General features: G+C 54.1%; 1 protein-coding gene across 3 annotated transcripts in view; it reads right to left on the reverse strand.

Annotated features, from left to right (window-relative positions):
* Window positions 1-982: 982 nt before the first annotated feature.
* CHCHD6 (coiled-coil-helix-coiled-coil-helix domain containing 6) overlaps window positions 983-22,080 on the reverse strand; it is a 246,330-nt gene continuing 225,232 nt past the window's right edge. For all 3 annotated transcript variants that reach the window (XM_045991348.1, XM_045991352.1, XM_045991350.1), the window contains 2 exons: window positions 3,906-4,041; window positions 983-1,194 (listed from right to left, as the gene is read on the reverse strand). In XM_045991348.1, coding sequence (XP_045847304.1) covers window positions 1,189-1,194; window positions 3,906-4,041 — 142 coding nt within the window. In that variant the 3' untranslated portion in view covers window positions 983-1,188. The remainder of the gene's footprint in view (window positions 1,195-3,905; window positions 4,042-22,080) is intronic.

The following is a 22,080-nucleotide window of genomic DNA, read 5'->3' on the forward strand; positions in this document are numbered from 1 at the left end:
GCAAAGCCCGAGTCAAGACCCAGGCTCTCAGCTCCAGATGGCTAGAGGCTCTCCAAAGGAACTTTCACAGGAAATCCAAGGTCACCAGAAGAGCAGGGAGTGGATCAGAAGCCCCGCCCCAAACTCCTCTGGCTCCCTCCCTCACACAGCACTGGGCCAGGCTGGGTGCAACTAGGGTGTGGTCAGGCGCCTCAGCTGGGATCCTGTCGAAGGTCAAGGACTGGCAGTCTGGTGTGTGGACACCCACTGAGCAGAGCTATCCCAAACCCTACTGTCCTCTGCTCTTCTCAGTCCCTGTGTCCCTCATCTCAGCCCCTAGAATCACCAGCACCGAAGCCAGAGATCTGGAAATCATGCTTGATCTTCCCCTACAGCACCCTAATGCTAATCTCAGCTCCTAAGCCTCACCTCTGTCTGTCCCCTGACCTGGCCCACCAGTCTCCCATTTAAAATGCCCTTGAGTGCCTGCAGGGCTCTCCTTGGCCCTCAGTCTAGCCCCGCTTGACCCAACTCTCACTGAGAGCCACCGTGGTGGCCTCAGAGGGACCCCCCAATGCCATGGCCTGGCATCCCTGCTACCCCACCCAGCCCCCACTCTGCTCTCTGCAAAGCCCAGCTGTTCATGCTCTGTGCCCCCTGAGCCAGGCATCTAGGGTCTCACTCACCCAGCCTCTGGCTTGCCCAGCAAGTCCTCCACTCGGCTTCAACACTGGAGCTCAGACAGAACTCTGTCGGGAAGCTGGCCTGTTCGCTCCGTTCCATCCTAGAAAGAACTGCATTCCCTTCATTGCCTCTCATACTTGCTTCTGGCCGGCCTTTCGCTGTTGCAGCATAATCGTGGGTTTCCACATCTGTGTCCCCTGCTAGGCTGGGTGCTCCCCAAGGGAAACAGCCTGTTTTATTCAGCCTGCATTGCCGCGGTCCAGCCTAGGTACGTACAGAGAGAAGGCAGCAGTGGCTGTCTGCCAGCCGAGAGAATGACTGAAAACAAAGACATTCGCTTTATTTGTTTTTGGACAGTGGCACATACTCTATTTTTCACACACGTGGCAGCCCCAAGCACAGAGGCATCCATAGGCACCCAGGAGAAAATGGCCGTAGCCTAGGGGGCTGTGGACTGTGGTCCCATAACCGGTTCCTTCTTTAGGGCTCCAAGTCACCGCCAGGGCCAGGATCGAGGGCCGCTCCTCACCCCTGCAAAGGAGAACAGGTCCCAGTTCAGTCACCGCTCGCTCTGCTGGGTCCCCTGTGCATCCCCCAGGCCTCAGCTCCAAGAGGGCCTCCGGCTCTGGGGATGCCCCATCAGTGTCCCTGCGCAATGGAAGGAGTACTCCCCAGCCGGTCCCTGTGCAATGGAAGGAGTGCTCCCCAGCTGGTCCCTGAGACCTGGGACTGGCTCTCTTCCCCTCCGTGCTTGGTGTCCACCCAACACACATCTGCATCGGCCCGCTAACATGGACCCTGTATCCATCTGACCTCCCTGCCTCCCCTTACAGAGGGGCAGGCCTCAGCCCAATGCTGCCTTGCCTCACCCTGTTATCTCACTTAACCACTCAGAGTTTTCTAAGTGAAGCCAGTCAGAGAGAGTGCTCTGGTGTGCGAGAACCCTCACAATCAGGCTGTTTCTTGCTGGAAACCTGCCTCCAAAGTGCTGCCCACGTCCACACACATGTACACATCCCTGAGCTTGGAAGGCAACACCCAGGTGCTGGCAGGGGCTCTGGGGAGGGGCCTCCCACCCCGGGCTTCCAACCAGGCGGGCCTCTGTCTGCCAGAGATGAGGGTTCCTGCCACCTGGGGCTTCTAGAAGCACATCCCTATCAGAGATGCTCAAGGCCCCATCCCTGGCTCCACCAGGAGGCTTCTGAGGCAGAAGTTGGCAGAGGGCAGCAACACTTGCTGCATCTCAGCACAGGGCGCAATGTGTGTGCCTGGGCACCGAGGCCCTGCGGGAGTCGGGGGAGTGCGCTTCTTCCGAGGGAACGCTGCACATGCAGCGGGAGACGGGCCGGCCTTGGTTGCTGCCAGTTGCTCAGTCTCCAATTTAGGCTTTAATAACGCCGGGGGGTGGGGGTGGGGGCCGGGAAGGAGGGAGCCAGGCCTGGCAGTGCCCCAGAGCCTCTCTCAGGCGTGCTAGAGCTACAGAGAACACACTGGAGTTAAATGCAATCTGTCTTCCTTCATAATCACATTTTTGCCTCAGTGCAATGAAGATATATTGGTGAGATGTGTTTGTTAAAGATATACTCTGCTGGGGGAGGGGCTGAAAACTCGGGGGCCTTGGGGCCTGAAGGAAGAAGAGAGGGAGGGCAGTCGGGGGCTGGGGGGGTGCAGAGTGCTCTGTGGGGAATCAAGGGGGTGCCACGGCAGGACCCCAAGTCTCTCGCTCAGTAGAAAGTTAGGTGCATGTTGCGCAAGCCTGGGCGATGGCCTGAGGATCCCAGCAGGGCAAGGGTTCCCATGCAAACCTTCACACGCACCTTGGTAGATATAAAGGGGCGCCTGAGGGTCACTTGTTTCCACAGCCACGTGGTACGGTGCAGGGCGACTGGCCCAGCTCTGCTCCGTGCTGCAGGGACCGTTGGCAGCACAGCTTCCCGTGCTCCACAGAGGGTTGGAATCGTGATCCACCCAGGCTCTGTGCCCAGCCGGTGCCGTGCGGAGCTGCTGTGGGGCTCCGGCCTGTCCCACTGCCCCCTCCAGGCAGCAGGCCTCAAGGCCCAGACAGGCACCTGCACCTTATCTGGGAGAGGCAGCCAGTGTGGCAGCAGCTTCGCCTCCCAGGTCCCAAGCTGACAGCAAAGTGAGGAGGGCTCTGGTGCGGCAGGACCATTGAGGAGAAGACTGCCAGATCTAGCTGGAGGGCCACCTGACCTCTGACCTCAGCCTTCCCACCATCATTACCTCCAGCAGCTTGTCTCCTACTCAGACAAAAGGAGCTTTTCTATGGGAAGAAGGTCCCATCCTCCAGTCCTTTGAACAAATGTGTCAGACTTCTGGAGAGGTCCAAGCCAGGTGCCCCAAGTGAATGATGGGGAGGGGCCAGGTCCAGCCTGGGCCATGAACTGTTGGGCTGGGGAAGGGGGATGGAATTGTCTAGAAGAGCAACTGTGGGGAGGTGAGAGGACAGGGCTGGGAACAGGCTGGGAGGGTCAGGGACAGAGGGCAAGACCTTGGGATCAGGTCTTAGGGGAGGCCCACCGCCAACCTCAGACATCTAGGATACCCCACTGCTTTCCTGCAGGAGGGCTCGGGAGTGTGTGAGACCCGGGACCACTGTGACCCCCTCCCACTCACCAGAGGCTGGCTGCCAGCATGCCCCTTCAGACCAGCACAGAAGTGAGATGGGCTGAGATGTACCCTTTGCTCCCTCGCCCATTCGGGCCGGCCACACCTGCCTGCCACACCACTCTTCCACCTTCCTGAACCCAGAGGCTCTTCTTCTAGGGCTGTCCCTGCCCTTTCTGGGACCCCAACCCTGCACCATGGGCCCTCCTCTGAGCTCCCACCCCCAACTGCTAAAAGGTTAAGAAGTGGGTGGCACATGTGTGCCCTTTTCTAGGTGACTGGTCCTTTGAACATGGGAGCCAGAGCTGCTCCCAGACCCAGAGCTTACTCAGAGCCGCCCCTGGACCCAGCCTAGTGGGGCCCAGTGCCTGGGGCCCGCTTTTCCTAACCCAGATATCTGAGAGCAGTCATGGGATCAGCAAGGCAGAACATCTGAATCAGGAAGTGACAGAGGAAATTGGAGGCCTGAGTCTATCACTGTGCAAAAGGCAGAGGCTTGGGGTTAGCATGTCTGACTTAGCAGACAAAGACAGGCCAAGACAGTGGAGCACTCGTGCCCTGCCCCGACACACCCAGCAGCCCAGGGGCCCAGGCAGGAGGGCAGGGCGTGGCCTTACCTTGTGGGCAGCACTCACGCAGTGCTGGTAAGCCTTGACCAGGTCCGAGCACAGGAGCACCTCTTGTAGGTGGTCGCGGTAACAGCGGAGGATCTGGGCCTGCAGCCCTGAGCACACGGGCTCTATCCTGCGGGGCCTGCAGGGACAGAGAGCAGGTGGGCCTGAGGCTCGGTTCCAGTGGACAGGAGCGTGATCAGCTCACTCACTCAACACCATGAGCGAGGCACCTGGCGGCCGTCATCGTCCAGTTACCCCTCAGAGAGAGAACCAGGGGACGCAGGGGCTTGAATGCTGTCATACAACAGCAGATGCCAAGGGGACTGGGATCCACACTGGCTCTGGCCCTAAGGGGCCAGCTGGAAGCCTCTTGTGCCCCCACCTGCCACCACGTAGGACTCCTCCTGCCTCAGGGGTACACCTGGCTGTGACTGTGTGATCACACACCCTGCAACTCTTTTTTCATATGAAGTTGTTAATCTGATTTCAAAACCTAATACATGCACAATGAAGAAACCCGGAAAAGTATAGGAATGTCTAAAAAAATATGTAACATTTTTGGAACCTCACTTCCTAGAGATCACCTCAGCAGTACTGGGGGGATGCTTTACTCTTTTTTTCTTTCTTTATCCAAGTAGGTTCAGAACCTACAAAAAAAATGAGTATGTTTTCTTTTCTAAAATACAAAACAAAACCAAGTGAAATAAAGATCATGCTAATATACGTTACCAACATGACTAGTTCATCTCCTTCCCGACTCCTTCCATTGCCCCCCTCCCTTCTCCTTTCCCTCCTGTGTCACACACACACACACACACACACACACACACGCCTGCACACACTCACGAGGCACGCCAGGCATCATCCTACTCTTGGACTCCTAGCAGCTCTGAGTGGTACATGCTATGATTTCTCATCCCTTGATGCAAATCAAGAAACTGAGATACAGAGGATTAAGTAAGCTGCCCAACGTTGCATGCTGGGAAGTGGAGAGGGGGCAGACGTATCTGTTTACGTGGGTTTGGTCGCACTGTTTCCACAGATTGGTTTTTCAGGCCAGGTCCACGCGGGAACCTTCGCTGCCAGGGACGGATCCCCGACACCTGATGAGGCCTTTCAGAATAAATACCACTCATGGCCAGGGCACTTGGTAGGAGCTGTAAAAATACAGAAAGCCACTCCTGGAGGTTCTCAGCCGTGAGACCGTCACTATGATGCTTGACGCAGCTCTGTCTCTGTCACGCAGCGGGGAGACTTGTGGGTTCATCATTCTCCCAGCCCAGTGTCTCTATATTTTAGAAATCCACCCATGCAGTCGGTGCTGGAATGGAGGAGCACCACTATTATTTTAAACGAACTCAAACAGACCGAGTTCATCAGTTAAGAACAGCAAGCAATGGAATGCTCAGCGGCTTAGCAGGTAAGATCTGCAGTATTTACTGATCTCATTTTACCAGCCTGCAGGTGGCACTTCTGCTATCGCTGTGCCACCAACAAGGCCACGCGGGCCCGGGTGCTTCTTCCTTCCCCTGCACCGTCCCCGTGTGTCGGCTACCATCATCCTCAGGCCTGCTTTCTCAGGCAAGGAAAATGAATAGGTGGTGGTAGAAGAAGGCTTCCTCCTCCTGGGAGGGAGGGGAGCAGAAAGGACGGCTCCCAAGGCTATGCTGGCCTAGCTCTGCCCCAACAATGTGTGATTCCATTAGGCTTTGAGGATATGCGGCCATGGAGCTGAGGCCAGACCTCTAGTACCACGCCACTCTAGTCCTTGAGATCATGGTCCTGCCTCGTGTCTACATGGCATGGGTGAGGTCTTACAGATTTCTTACTTAGAACATATGGGTTCTTGTCTCAGCACTAGCCTCCGATCTTCACACATGGGAGGCAGATGGTCTCCTAGGATTCATGCTTTTCCTCTCCAGACCCCCTTTACTGGGTTCTGTCTGCCACTGCCCACAACTGGGGTCACTGAGCTGCCCCGACTGCCCCCCGTGCTTGTAGGTTGTCTCTCCATTCTTGTATTTAAAAATGTTTTGACTTGGAGGCATCTAATTGTGAGTCTTTCAAAGTGGATTTTCAGCCTTTTTCTGGGCATTTCATCTTGGACAAATTCTCTCTACAGCTATGCTAACTGCTTTACTTCCAACTGTTCTGCCGTCCTCCCTCAGGACGCCGGGAACGCACACATTTTTGCTTTTGGCCCTTCATCTCAACTATCCTCCCCTCTTTGTTTTACTCTCTGGTTCTCTGTTCTGGCGGAGACACAACTTGTTTCTTCCCGGTTCCAGACCTGCTCTTGGGGGGCTGAAGCCCATGAGGTCACATCTTTCTGTGGCTCTTTCCTGGTCCCTGTTGCTATAGCTCCTGAGGGCACAGGCTTTGTGGCATCCCCTTTTGTACTCCTGAGACAGCACCCCCCATCCCATGACCCCCATGAGTCCCGTTCCTGGCTGCCGCCCAGCATTTGGCAGGGGACTCTGCTGGCATCTGTGGTCAGGGGAAGTACCGGGCTCAGTGGAAGCAGAGCTGTAGCCCTAAGTCTGTACGAGGCCTACAGGGAAACAGGACAGGTGGGGCAAGAGGGGCCTGGGCCAGGTGGTATGGCCACGTTGCCCTGGAGCCCTAGTTCTGACCCCATGAGCGGCCCCGCGCTCCCCAGACCTGCCACGGGGACCCTGGCTTTCACTTTGCAGGCTGTGCAAAGGTAGAGTCGTTATTTTAGATCTTGTCCCTCTCCGTCAGTGCCTACCTCCTTTGGTTTCAGGTCCCAGGATAGAGGCTCCTGTGCATTTTGTGGGTAAACATCACAGAACCCTCAGTGGGCTCCAAGTTTGGGAGAAACTGGGCCATGGCGAAATCCATCCCCTTCACACCAGTATCACCTCTGGAACTCCAGAGGCTTCTCTCTTCTGGGATTCATCAGGAACAATATGAGGAGATGGGACGGCAGGCAAATGTCAGCTGGACGAAATTTCACCCGTCTGCCCACTAAATGGCTCTGAATGAAAGAGGAGGAGAGTGAGAGCACAGCTCTCCAAATACAAGGCTTTCTCTGAAGCAAGGCAGGGCAGGGCCTGGGGTCCAGCCATTCATGAAATCAGGTGCATTCTATCCAAGCACAGCGCCACCCTGCCTCGGGCCACAGCAGCCCTGTTTACACCACGTACCAATCAGCACAGATACGGAGAAACAGTCGAGTCTTACGAAGAGCTGCTTTTCAAATGCACAAAAAATGCATCCATAGCCTGCTACGAACTTTCCAGGGGTTGAGATAAGTCCTGCTTCCCTATTGGAGGGGAGTTTGCTGCCACGTATTTAGATCTAACGGTCCACGTGGCTTGGAGGGGGTTAACGTCACCCAGGTCAGAAGGCCGAGAGTGCATTGCTGAGGAAGGCAGCTCACCTCTCCGGCCCTTACCTTTCTCATCTGCAAATGGAACAGCACCTGCCCTAGGCTGAGGAAGGCCAGACAGGCAAGTGTAGGACAGTGTGTGTCGTGAAGGGCTGCTCTCACCAACGACCTGGCTGTCAGTGGTCGGGCTAGGGCGGGAGGAGAGCTGAAGAAGAGGGGGCGGGGTTACACAGCCCTTGGTGAAGAGTCCAGACGAGGAGGCTTTGACACCGGGACTCCAGGGGTCGGCTCAAAGGCGGGACTTCTCTGAACATGTCCCCCTCCCTGTAACCTAAGCTCTAGCATCTTCCAGAGCCTGTCCAGATCTTGCCCAGGCCTTGCTGGTGCCTCCGTCCCCAGGAGTCTTATGGTACCCATCACAGCTTATCTTCTCCCAGGATCCAGCAGACCCATGAGTGTGACGCCCTGTGGACCAATGGGGAAAACACACGTTTTGCCCCAAACCCAGGGCAAGGTTCTGGCTTTGCCACTTCCCACTGTGTGGTCAGGGGTCGGATGGGGAGGGGGTGCCCGACTGAGCAGAGCTGCCTGAGACTCAGCAAGTGGGCATCAGTCCTCAACACCAGCATGTTTTCAGGTCGGGCGGTGTCACATACACTGAAGAACCAGCTGAGTGTTGCTTCCTCTGCACAAAGGGCTTTCACACCCTGCCTCCCCTGAGGGCTGGCGTGATGGCCATAGGTGGGGCTCACGATGAGCAGGTGGCAGAGACCACTGTGTCCACTCAGCAAACAGGCCCCAGGGGACCGACTAGGGGCAAAGAACAGATGCTGGGAGTGAGGGCCTCAGAAAGACCAGCAATGTCATGATGACCTCTAGGCATTCAGTACCATGCAGCCCCTCTCCCCTCATGCTGCCCATGAACCAGAGATCTATCTCCTTGTTTCCATAAGAGCAGTGATAAAGAACACTAGAAAAAGGCAAAGTATTAGCCAGGAATGAAAACACAGCCTTCCTTCCCATCCAATGGCACCACAGTCAGGCCATCAAGGCCAGCAGTGAAGAGCTGCCCTTCCTTGGATGCTCCCATTTCTGCCCAGCTCCCTGTCTGAAAAGCGGGAGTTGGTCTCACCACTGAGCACCACATGCTGGGAACCCCTCCACCTCTGGGTTGCCTGCTCCCCTCCCCTCCCTGTCGGGGCACACAGGCCCTGTACTCCTTTACCGTTGCCATGCAACCCCCAAGCTAGCTCATCCATCACTCCCACCCAACCCAGAACTTCTCCTCCTCCCACTGCCAATCCCCAGGTCCATTCCACAGTTATCCTATGGACCTCAAGACTTTGGAATCCACTTGGCCCCTGAAGACTTCAAGCCAAGCACCCTGTGTTATACCGACTCCTCATTTCCTTAATGGAATTCACCATCTAGCACCAAGGAACCCATCTCCTTCCCTAGTTTCCTGCTTTCATGAGTGGCAGGCGTGGCTATCCTTCTAGCCAGCCACCTCAGTTGAAAACTTGGAGTCGTTCTAGATGTTTCCCTTCATCCTAGTTGTTTCTCCCACCTTCAGTCTAGATGTCTTCCCCTGCCTTCATTCTAGATGTTTCTCCCACCCTCAGTCTAGATAGCTCCTTCTGCCTTCGTTCTTAATGTATCCCTTTTGCCTCTAACTAAGCCAGCCCTGCCTTTCTCCATTCGAACTGGAAACTGAAGGTGTATCCATTCCACATCCCAAACAGCTCAGAAACTCATTCTCCCGCTCCTGGTGACCTAACTTACCCGTACCTGGGCACACCTAGATGGCACTCACTGCTCTCCCTTGCAACCATCCTGCATTGCCAAAGGTCTTTTATTCCCCCTCAGACGCTCCACTGGCCCTCTGGCTCCTGTTTGCAGAAGCCCCATCTGCCTGTCTCCTGCCTCCCCAGCCCCTCATCTGAGTGGTTCTCAGAGTAGGGACCCCTAGGCCTTCTCATTGGCCACAATGATCCTTCTAGAGGGTCTTCCTCTCCCCTTAGCTCTCTCTGAGCTCCCCTGGCCTCTCCTTTGCCTCACCAGCTTCCTTCCCCCAAGCCCCTCCCTACAGCCTCAGGGTCTCCTTCCTCATGTCTCCAGCACAGTCCCTCACTGCCCGACGTGCACAGAGCCACCTCTTCACCATGGTACCCCCAGCTTCACATTCTACTTTGTCCACCAACACGCTCGTTTTTCCAAAAAGTTGAAAACATTTCCAAGCCCAAACCACGTGTGCCTCTTGCCTCCCTGTCAGACGCTCCCCTTTCCAAGAAGCACTGCCCGGGGAGCCCCCCTACCTAGCACTGACCCCTTGTCCCCCGGTCAGCCTTGTGAGGCTCTTTCTGCTCAGGGCCATCTGCACCGTCCTGCTCTGGCCAGCAGCATCACCAATCCCCAGAGACTGCGAAGCCCCATTCCGACTCTGCTCACTGTGAGCTGTGACCACGGTTCTCCCCACAGCACTGGGGGTCCCAGTCCATGCTCCATGGCAGAGCTCTAGGCCTGTGTGGGCACTGATGGCTGGGCAGCCCACAGGGACCAAGCGGGCCTGGTTCTCACTTCAGCACACTTCTCCTCCTGCACTCTTATACTGGCCAGACGGGCCGGGTGCCCAGTTGTCCCTGACGTCCCTCACAACTCACTCCCACCTCCTCACCACACCAAAGGTGCCCCAGGATTTGTCTCCCATCAGCCCCCCATCTATTTCCTCATCCCCGTCCTTATGACGACAGCTGCTTAAACTCCTCCTCACCTTCTCATTACCCCATCCTCTTTCCTGTAATTGGTGATTTTTCTAGAACATAAAGCAGGCCAGATTTCTAAAAAAAAAAAAAAAAGAAAAGAAAAAAGCAAGCCAGTTTAAAAACTCTTTTCTTGGGTGATTACAGCTCACTGGAACCTGTGCTAAGCATTACCTCATTTAATCACCAGAAGAACTTTATAAGGTGGGAACAAGACTTTCCCTTAGTTTATGTTACATGAAGAAACCAGCTCAGAGAGACCCAGCAGCTTGCTCATGCTCATCCTCTGACAAGCAGGCCCAGTAATCAGGTCTGAGCCTTCCTCTCGGCCTGCTGCCCGCTGCGTTCCCCTGGCCCTTGAGCAGCCGCCACACACCCCGGTGGTGCCGTTTGTTGTCTGTGTTTAGCCATGCAGTTGGTATCACTAGGCCACGAGCCTGAATGCCCTAAGAGGTCAGGCTGCTTCCCCAGCACCTCACACAAGCTGAGTGAGGGGGTTAGTCTCAGGCCTTAGGGGACCTGCTGGCCTTTTGGCCCGGCTCTCATTTTCCCCAAGACACAAGTGAACCACAGGGAAGTATCCCAGACATGCCTTGTGGAGCCAGGCGCTCCTGTCTGTGTCTGGCCCTCCTGTCCGGTCTTGCTCCCCCCGTCCATGGGGCGAAGCCCGAGCAGCCTTCCTTAACTGCAGGAACCTCCTTGATGCATTCCAACCACACACACACTACTGGATTCGGCCACACCTACCAGCCTGTCTCCACACAAGGCTTGGAAACCAGGGGAGGCTCAGAGCTGTTCCAGAAAAGCAGGTGACTGGGTGTGCCCTGAGGGAGGCCCAGAAGACCGTTCCTAAGACTGCCACACAGGGTGATCAGGAGGGGAGGGAACACAGCTTTAGTGTCCCATGCATTCATTTATTATTGTACCCAAGTCACGGGGCAAGACCACCAGATGAAGCAGACGCACCCACCACAGCTTCCAGCAGTTCCACATCATTCCACATGCTCTGCCCTCACTGGCCAGGGAGGCGGGCTTTGGTCCACACCACTGAGCCCAGGCCAGCACAGCCCTACAACTCCATGGGCCCGGTGAAAGCTCCGGGGCTGAAACCGTGTCCCTGCAAGGAGAAAAGGAACTGGGCCTGACAGCCATGGCCGTGGCCCACATGGAAACAGTCCCTCACATCATCTGAACTTCTCAATTCTCAGCTAGCAACTTTTTATCTTTCCTATTGCACCAGCTTTGGCTGAGGTGAGCCAGGGTTGAGTGTCTGTCACTTGTAGACAAGACTGTTGCCTAGAGAAGACAATGTGATGAGGCCGCCGGGGTCAAGGGCTCCCAGGAACTATGTGCACACACACGTAACTCAGTGGATCGGAGAGTCTCCCGCCAAAATTCACGTCCTCGGGAGCATCAGAGTGCAAACTTAACGGGCAACAGGGTTATTACAGATAGAGTTAGGAAGAGGTCATTCTGGGCTGGGGAGGACCCCAACTCTCTCTCTGTAAGGAGAGACACAGAGACACAGACGCACCAGGAGGAAGGAGGCCATGTGACCACAGAGGCGCAGACGGGAGTAGCACACCTGTAAATCAAGGAGCACCCAGGCCTGCGGGCAACACCAGAAGCCCGGAGGAAGGCACAAGAGCTGGTCCTGTTTGAAGGCTCCTGAGTGTGGTGCTTTGTCACAGCTGCTCCAGGAAATGCACGCAGTCACTCCTGCAGGAAAGGGTCTGATCGAGTCTGGGGAGGCAGAGCTGGGAGTGCTGAATGGTGGTCGGGGGAGGGTGTTAGTGGGAGGCAGGTGAATCACTAGTTACCCTCTCACCAGGAGCAATGTGCGCCTCTCGGTGACAGAGGGCTCCTTGGCCACAGGAGCCACACTTCAATGAGTATTCACCAAGTTCCAGGCGCTATGGTTGACACAGAGTCTCATCTCTGCCACCCCAGTGTGGTCACCAGTTAGAGAAGCACTGGGTAGCTCTGACTGGCTTCACCTCATTAATGAGTGGGGGAGCTCTCATTCATGACCAGGTCTGCAGAGCTCATCCCCATGCTCCTGGGCTGACGGGCAGGCTATTGCGGGGAGGGCGAAAACAAGGGGTATGCTTCTAATGCCCAGATTTCCAGCATTTCTAGCACAGGTAGAAAATCCGGTCTCATCCGAGATTACATCTGGGTGGGCCTGTGGGCCTGGTCACCCTGAAACCAATACCTGGGCCTACTGCATGCCACGTCCTAAGCATAGCCACAACCAACCTGGGAGCTAGGCATTACCATCCCATTCTACAGATGGGGACACTAGTCTCAGAGAGGTTAAGTGACTTGCCCACAGTCACACAGTAGTGAGATGGAGAGAGGGTAAGAGCCTGGCGTGTTTGGGCTCCACAGCTCTTGTTCTCCCAGCTCTTCTTCCTGGGTCCATTTGAGCTCTACTTGGCCTTCAGAAAATTCCAAAAAGCTCTCAAAGAAGAAACAACCAAGGATACAAATAGAAACAAAACACATTTGCCCCAAACTACAAGGCTGGCTGGGCTCCGGAATAGAGCTAGAAGTTGGCGACTCAAGGTGGGGTGGCGGGTGCTCCGAGGCACACACCCACAAGGGGAGAAGGGGGGGCGGAGAGGAGGAATGTGAGGCCGCACAAAGCTGGTGACACACAGCAGAGCTGAGCGGAGCAGGAAGGTGGGAAGGAGAAAGGAAAGGAGGCCAACAGTCCCACCAGGGAAGCTGGCTTTGGGCAGCACACGGGGGCAGTACCTCCTGTCACGGGTGCTTGTGCCGGGGGGGGGGTCACCCCCACATCGGAGCTGGCGGGGGGGCCTTGTGAACATACCCAGCTGGCTCTTCTGCCTGAGCACGCTCAGCGTCCTCACATGCGCAGTCCCAAACCTCCGTGTGCTCTTATTTAATAAATGAAATCTCATCAACTTATCCTTCTTCCATTATCACTGCTGACATCAATCTGATAATATTGGCCTGGTGTGGAATTGGGCTATTATATGTCCTCCTGATATTTAATTTCGGAGAAACATCGGCAGGGGGTGAATATATGGAGCAGGCTTTTTATTACAGGCAGCAGTAAGGAGATTCCAAGTGAATTAGACATTCATCTTCGTCAGGTCCAATCTAGCTGTTCGGGAGAGGTTTTTGTTTTAACGGCGGCTAGGGCTGGGGTGCTGACGAGACCAGCCGGTTACCAAGGACTTGGTTAACTGGCTGCTATCGACGATATGCCATTCAGCCCGGGTAAGTGGAGCCCAAAGATCCCGCCATCGATCAGCCTGCCATGCGGGATCACTATCAGCTGCTTGATGCTGGCCTCCGGCTACCCCCAACCCTCGGGCAGGAGGCAGCTATTCCCAGAGCCAGGGCCTGCCAAAATGGCCCTTCTGCCTAGAGCCAAGGGAGGGCTCTGCTCTCCAGAGGCAGGGAAACACAAATTGGCCCCTGGCTGCCACTTAGTCTGTGAAGGAGAGGCTGCCTGTGACAGGATCCTTCCCGGGACTATCTCCTCACATGCACATCCATGCACACGCAGCGGGGAAAGGGCCACTCCTGGCTTTGTTCCTCTGCCGGAAGAACAATGGAGGATGCACCTTTCCTGAGTCGCTGGCCATGTGGGCTGGACAGGGGCTGGTACCTTCTGGGTGTCTGTGATGAAGGAGGAACTGGCAGTGCTGCCGTGTCCGAGGAGGGCCACACTGAGACCACCTGGGGCCGAAGAGATTTCTCGTGCTGTTTCTGCCCATGAGAGGCCCACGGCGTGGTCCCTCAGTAGCTGTGGCCCTGGTGTGGGGGGTCTGCGCAGCTGGGATGCAGTGCACAGTTGCGGTGTTCAGGGCTGCTGGAGGCTTTCAGGACGCACCCCCTGCCAGCAGGGCACTCTCCAGACAGGGAGTGGACACCAGGGAGTGCGTGGAGGACCTCCAGGATCCCTAGGCCTAGGCAGCCCATCCCTTCCCCACCCTTCTCTCCCTGAGCTCTTGCCACCTCTCACCTGAGCAACTTCAGTCGTGTCCTGGCTGGCTGACCTTCCTCCCTCTGGTCTGCCCCTCCAGGCCACCTCCTTGCCTACACTAGCCGGAAGTCCAGAAATTCCCAAGGAAGGAAGGCCTACCTTCCAGCTCTGTGCTCAGCCCCTGCCATATGTACCCATGATCGAGTCTCTCAGAAGCCACTCAGACCAACCTCATAGCAATTGAAACTCATAGCACTGGGAACCGGGTTCCTTCTCACACAAGCCACCTGTCCCCTACTCTCCCTCATCTCACAAAGCCTCCAACCCTGCTGACCGCCCCCAGTAAACAAAGAGTACTTCCTTCAGTCAAGGAGCAATTATTTGCTGAGGGCCTATCGTGCACCAGACCCTCAAGGGACAAAGCTTTGGCCCTGACCCCAAAGACCCCCGCTTGCCTACATCTACAAGGCCCAGAAGCTGCACCAGCCCTTCCCTGTGGCATCTAAGCCATCAGTACTTTTTTTTTTTTTAAGATTTTTTCATTAATTTTTTTGAGAGAGAGAGAGGGAAATCACAGAGGGAGGGGAGAGGGAGAAGGAGACTCCCCGCTGAGCAGAGAGCCTGACATGGGGCTTGATCCCAGGACCCTGAGATCATGACCTGAGCCACCCAGGCGCCTGCCCCCCCGCCCCCCCCCCCCCGCCATGACTGGTGCCCTCTTAATGGTGCAGCCTTGCGAGGAGCTCAGCCTCCTATTGCCTGAAGACCCTGGGGGAGGCCCTTTCCAGGGAACAGAGTCACATCAAGACCCCTCTGATTGCTTCCAGACCCACAACAGCACCTGCCCCTGAGGAGATGAGAATACCACTGGCCAGTGGTGGGGACATACTCACACCAAAGAACTGCAAGGGGCGAAGTCAGGAAGGGATCAACGTGGGATGGGGAGATAGAGCGCCGACTGGCGAGTCAATGGGGTTAGCTGGCGGAGACTGTCGTGTTGCCTCTGCACAGGGTGTGTTGCAGAAAGGTACCCAGGGCTTGGACTTAGAATGCATGGCCTGCTTACCCAGCCCTGGCAGTCTGTCCCCAAGCCACTGAGGGACACAGTGGTGAGGGGGTTCCAGCACCTGGGAAGGCCTATGGTAGCTCTTCTTCGTAGGCCAGGACCGAGGTGGGAGACGCTGCTATGGAAAGGGGTCCTTGACCTCAAGGGAGGAGTGTAGGCAGTGTCCCTGACCACAGAACCCAGGGGAGCTAGCCACTGAAAGAAGAGAGAGGAATCTCTGGTGGGTGGCCTACCAGCAAGGTGTCCCTGGGACTGAGACACTGGGCAGTCTTGCCAAGTCTTGTTGGTTTGCATAAGTAAGAAGTCTGATGAAGAGAGATTTGACTGGAACTGCCCTGAGAGTGCATAGACAGGTCATAGCCCTGCCCAATTCCCAGACCTCAGGCCTTTCCAGAAGAGTTCCAGGCTGCAGTGTACTAGCCAGAGGAGCCATGTGGGATTTGGAAGAGTGGAGTAAAGGCGGAGCTTCCGCAGTGGTGGTTGTGGTGGGGTAGTGACCTGCAGCAGCTCTTGGACCTACAACCACTCACTGGGCGCATGGAGACAATGGCCAGATGGAGCCTCTCAGAGATTCCAGGGAATTCCAACAGCTTCCCCGCAACTCTTACTTGAGGTGGAGATCTTCCAAGTCTGTCCTCTGACCTCCCGCAGTAGTCCTGACCTCATGCTCCCTTGCAAAGCTGGTGTCAGCCTCTGGATCTCATATGGAACCCTCTCTTCCCAGAACACACACACTGCCGGTTTTCCCAACTGGATGCTGAAGGACGTGAAACCCTTCTTCTCGGGCCCCTTCGTCCAGCCCTCTGGCCTCTCTGAGGGGCCCACCTGGCTTCACTCCAGGCCCCAACTCTGTCTCTGCCGCACATGTCACCACCATGAGTTTGCCCGTCAGTCTGTCCACCATGTGTCAGCAAGGGCACGGTTGCCATGAGGCACGCACCGTAAGGGGCAGTGAGGGGGCTCCCTGCTCTCATGCAGCCCCTGACAGCAGAGCAGAAGCACCTGGATCGATAAACGTGGAGTTAGAAGGTGGTAGGGGGTGCACACAGCACCGACAGGATGAACGCCGGGGTTTACGCGTTCATCAGTCAAGGGGGACCAGAGGTAAGAGAGGCAGAGGTCTGGAGGGGGCAAGTAAGGGTCCCACTTGGGTCCACAAAGGTGGAGGGTGGCATTGTATTTCCCCTGGCTCCTAAATCTTTTAGAAACCTGTTCTCACTTTGCTGTGTCCTCCGTCTGACTCCCTACCACCCGTCTCCAGACCAGGCTGCCTTTCAAGCATCTCCCTAGTCCCTCCGCTCCACCTTCCACTCTCTTCCGTGTGACTCACAAGTAATCAGACAGTGAGTGGGTCCCCAACTTGGATTCTACTGGTGGGATCCAGAGCCTGTCATGTGGTGCTCAAAGCCCTTGCCCCGCTTCCCGTGCCACCCTCTGGCCCTTGTCTCTGCTCTAACATGGGGGACCTGCTGCTGTCTCCTGAGCACATCAGTTCTCTTGGGCCTCTGAGTCTGAGCACACAGGAGTCGCTCTGCCTCCACATCCCTGCTGTCAACATCAGGCCTCTGGTCACCAGGCTGCCTGGCAGATCCATCCGTCTGCACAGCCCAGCCCTGTCCCTACCTGCTGCAGAGCCCCCTGCCCGTCAGGAGAACCAAGGTTCTCTTGGGCTGGAAATGGCAGTGTTAGGAATACTGGCTGAGGGCGTACTGTGTGTCCATGCCAGCTGCAGTCCACAGAGCTGCAGTCCACAGGGCCATGCTTCTGCTTATTCCCTGACCCATGAGCTCCTCTTCGTACTCATTTATTCCCAGGCCTTGTCAGTGCTACACATAGCAGGTGCTAAATAAACAGGAGGTAAGAGAACGCACTGCGGTCTCCCCAGCCTGCACCTTGGCTCCCACCCTTCCTTCTCTGGGATACCCTCTACACTTGTCCCTCAAGGCCCTATATAAGCACCACTTCTGTAGGGACCCAGCCGAGGCACACAGCCCCCGCCCCGTCCCCAGCAGACCCATGGTGCACTTCCTGCTAGCACATGGGTGCTGGCACCAGCTGAGGTCCTCTGTGAGCACGCCGCTTGCCTCCTTCCTGTCCCGTCCCCCTGCCTGAAAGAAAGCGGTCCCAATCCCCGAGGCCTCTGCTCCATGGCCCCACTTAACTGTGATGATACCAGCAGTGACCCACCACCCGTGAGGGCGCTGAGCAGCTGTGGCCAGACCTACGCAGAGCCGTCTCCCCATGGGAGTGGGAGTGCCCCCGGGCAGGAACCATAGCTCATAACCTCTGTCTGCACAGGTCCTCACCTAACACTGAGTGGGAAGCAGAGATTCCATAAATCAGTTGAGGGAGCCGGGGCATGAATAATGAAGTCTCTGGGGCTCCATCTTACAGGTTCTCAGGGCAGAGACCATCTCTTCCTGACCCACTAGATGTCTGCCTCGTCCGGCTTGGTGCCCATGTGGCCCGGCAGACAGGCCCTGGGCCATCTACTCTGAACCTGTTTGAAGAGATGAGCCTGTCCTGTGCCACGCTGCGTCACCTTTCAGTTGCCCCGCATGCTGCTGCTCATGAACACGCTTTCCATTGTTGGCCTCCCTCACGTCCAGCCTGGGCAAGAGCACTCCACCCACCTGCCCTCAGTGACTCCTTCTTACCCCCACAGTCCTGGGGGAAGCCTTCCTAGGGCCTGGCTGTCACTGCTCCTCGAAGCTAGAGTTCCTGCCATATCCCCTTGCCCTGTGAGTGGGAGCCTCACGGCCCCCCGGACGTCTTTGTAGCAGTTAGGGCCTCAGTATTGACTGGGGGCTGGAAGGATCACACACAGCCCTCCTTCCTGTCCAGGCCTTGGCCATGGTTGCCTTCTCCAGCCACCAGGAGAATCGGGGTGGCCCGGTGGACTGTATAACTCCCAAACCTGGGTGTAGGAATGCCAGCACCTCTCCCTTAAGCCTGTTCCTTGAGGGCAAGAAAGGGGTCGCAGTGTTGTTGCTCTGGTGAGAGGGCTATCACTCCACAAGTGAGGCAGGAACAGGGAAGTGAGATCTGAACGTAGATCCAGGCAGGTGAGACTCAGACAGAAATACCTTTTGGTGATGTAAGCAAGTCTGGGTTGGTCAGTGCTTGAGCCCATCACACCCCCAACATGTATCTGGGCTACTCATTGTCACCAGCCACCTTTACCCCCAGACACTTGGCTTAGGCTTCAGGAACACCCTCCAGGCCTCCTCCTGCCTTGCCTCCTGTGTCCAGCCCACACAGGCCACATTCTCCTCCTGTTGCCACTGCAAGGGCCTCCTGCCTCGGGATCTCCTCCCTTCTGCTCTCCTCCCCGACCAGAACAGCCCCACAGGCAGGCCATGCAGTGAAGGTGAATGGTAACTGAATCTTATTTCCTTTACTCACTTGCACACAGTTCTTTTCATTGTTATCTTTTAAACTGTAGAAATGTTTTATCAGCTAAAATCTTACACATAATCTTAATGAATACATAGATTAATACAGGGGCATTTGGTAGCTCTCCAAGTCCTTCCCCTCCGTGGTCTCCCAAGCACATAGCACAGATAATCATGGGCATCTCCTTTGGCCAACCATAAGTATTCTGAGCAAGAGCTCCCAGACACCGGGCCTGATTCACTGTGGGGGGACACGAAGGATGGCAGCCCCTACCTCCGGCAGTGACAGCGGAGGGGCCAAAGCGGCTCCCTAAGGGTGTCACCTTTCTCTGCACGTCAAATGTACCACGGACCAGAAAAATCAGTATTCTTCTCGAAGGTCACATCTTGGCTTTGAACCAGAGCTGATTTCTCTTGGTGTGATCAGCATTGGCCCTAGGCTGCTGGAATCCAGTGAGACCTCAGACATAACCTGATCCAAGGCAAGGATGCCAAAACCAGCCAGGGGGAGGGTGCAGTTATAGCCTGCAGCCACACAGCAGTGGGAGGAGGGTTAGGCCTCTGTGTCCTCACCACGCCCAGGTTGCTGAAGGACTGGAGCTGTTTTCAAAAATACGAAGGACGGGCATCTCTTCCTTCAGCCTTTGCTCTTCCTTTGCCCCCCCAGCAGAAGTTGGAGGAAGGGGGTGATGAGGAGGAGCTACTGGGCAGTAATGGCAGAGGTGTGCCACGAGGGCAGTGGGTTGGGACGCAAAGGTGGTGCGTAGAAAGGCCGCCCCAGTGGTAGGGAGGTTGGTAAAACTGAGCATAAATTTCAGTGATCAAGCAAATCGATGTCTGTGTTGAAGAGAATAGGAGCCTAGCCTCTTGCGCTCTGAGAAAGAACCTCTAAATACAGAGAGGCTACTCAGAAGCCATGGTATTAGAACTGGAAGTATCAATATGGACTTTATACACACAGACAGATAAATAAATCTTCCAGATGTATGCATATGTATATGTGTACTCACATAAATTCAAGTACCTACGTAGGTACTTGTGTTCTTGGTTCTACCCACTGGACAGCACCTAGAAGCATAGACACACCCCAGTAACAAGGAGCACACCCAGCGCCCAGATCCTGGTTTCTAAATACTATTCTCCAGTCAAAGCAACAGGGCTCCTGGGAGCCAGGGCTGGCACTGAGGAAGAACAAGATAGTTCTGGAACACCTTTACTAGAAAGTCGCAAAATCCTCAAAGAATGAAGAGACACGTTAAAATGACAGAACAGTCTGTTTGAAGGGCCAAAAGTAGGATGTTTTGAGCATCAGATTAATAAGAATATACATTAGAACTGAATGAGTAATTCTGAATCCCTGACTCTTTACTAACATAATGAGGGAATATCTTAACTAAGTTGGGGAGAAGGGAAAACTCTTCCTTTAATAGAGTGTCAGTTCATAAATGAAGGAGAAACAACGGAAATAATCTCCATCTGGCAACCATAGTCTCCGAGGCTGATTCCAGTGAGAGTCATCCTTGGCAACTAAGGTTGCTAGGTGGAGGTCTGACGAGGATCGGGATATTGGTATACAGTGGGGTATCTCCCCACAAAACTCTAGTCAGATACAAAGGGAAAGTCTAGCCTTTGCAGCAGAGGGACCAGACAGAAGCCAATGTGACCCAGTGGTAGGTCAACATCACTAGTGGCAGGAAGAGAGGCACCTTGAAGGGCACAGCACCATTTTGAGGTCTTCCTGCCAAGAAAGTGCAGTTTGAGTCTGGTCATGAGGAAATACTGGGTGGACCCAGGTTGGGGTCACCCTACAGAACAAAAGGCTCGCTCGCACTCTTTAAAACTGCCAAGGTCATGACTGATAGGGAAAGACTGAGGAATTGTTCCACACTGAAGGGTACCGTGTGACACACGAGAAACAGGCAGAGCACAAAGCCCTGGGAAGGATCCTGGACCAGCAAGAAAACGGTGTGCTTGGGCAGCAGATAAAAGGTGTCTGCATCTAGGGTTAGTCGGTGCAGTATCCTGATTGGGAGGGGTGTGTGGTGGCCATGGAGGATGTGTCCTTGGGAGGTAACCGATGCACTAGAATACTCTCAGGTCACCATGTGAGAAGAAGACAATATTGTCACCTAGAGAGAAAAGTGAGGACACAAACTCTCAACGTGTAAACAGTTGGGGAAGCTGAGTTATAAGGAGACATAGGAATTTTTGTATTATTCTTGCAACCTTTCTACAGGTTTACAATTATTTTAAAATAAAACCACAATAAGGATGGTGATTTGAGAGGCCTGAATGCATACAAAAGGCTGTACATTTCCCCACAAAGAGCCCACCAGCCTTTCTTTATTTTTTTCTTTTTCTTCCCCCTAGTTGGGTATGGGGTAGGGGAAGTTTGGCAATGTGATTCTAAATTCATCTGAAAAACAAATGGGGAGAAGATCAAGGTAGAAGAACTTGTTCTCTAGATATTTATTATTTTTAAATAAGTGTAGCTGCATAATGTATTTTAAACATATTTAAAATGTGCAGGATTGGCCCTGGAAAAGTATCTAGAAATAGACCCAAGGAATTTAGCATGTGACTGGATGGAATTTTATATTCCTGCTAAGGGGACAAAGGACTCCCTATCTGGAGAAAAAAAAAAAAAAAAAACAACCTGAAACAAACAGAGGAGGATCTGTACTTCACATCTTACACATAAATTAATCACAGGGGGGTCATCTGGAGCAACAACTTAACAACAAGGAATTAAATCACAGAGGTACTAGTCCTAAAAATATAGATACTGGGGGAGGAAGACCTTTGTAATGTGAGCCACAAACAGAAAAATGAACAACATACTGGGATCTCTATACCCAAATCAAGATTTTCTGAAGAGCAGAAAATAAACTAAAAATTAAACAGAAGAAGTAAAAAAAAAAAAAAAAAAAGAAGCAAGATGATTAACACCATTATACAAAGACCTTTTAAAAAGGATAATAATGATAAAATGGACAAAGGCCATAAGTGAGTAATCCATAAAAGAAGGAATACAAATGGCCAGTAACATAGAAAAGGGTTTAACCTCACTAATGCCTGAAGACATGAGGAGCTTTAAAAGTGAAAGAATGGTTTTGGTTTTGAGGTTGGCAAAGATGTTTTTTTTTTTTTAGAAATACTGTTAAAATCCTGTGATTGCTAAGTCTTGGGAAAAGGTACACCCTCCTCTAGCATCACTACAGTGAAAACTGGTACAATACCTCCATTGTTCTGGAAGCCAGTTGGTAAAATGTAAATACATAAATATATATAAATATTTAGTTTTGTGTGTGTGCATCCTTTGGACCCAATAATTCTCTCTAGAAGGATTTAAGCAAGTGCACAGAGACAGAAAAGGCTGTGTGTCACAGCATTCATTGTGTTGGGAAAAAAAATGGAAAACACCCAAGGACCCATCAATAAGGGGACTGGTGACTTAAGTTCTGTTATGACATGTAGAAGAATAATATAGTAACTGAAAATGAAGATTTAAATCTACACTAAGTGACACAGAAGTAGGTTCGTGGCATGGGGATGAGGGGAAATGGAAGATCCTGGAATGGTGTGTTTCCCAAGGGCTCACGATCCCATTTACAGGCAAGAGTGGGTCCATGTTCTCATACGTAC

This window comes from Meles meles, chromosome 20 (genome assembly GCF_922984935.1).
Source record: "Meles meles chromosome 20, mMelMel3.1 paternal haplotype, whole genome shotgun sequence".
Lineage (NCBI taxonomy): Eukaryota > Metazoa > Chordata > Mammalia > Carnivora > Mustelidae > Meles > Meles meles.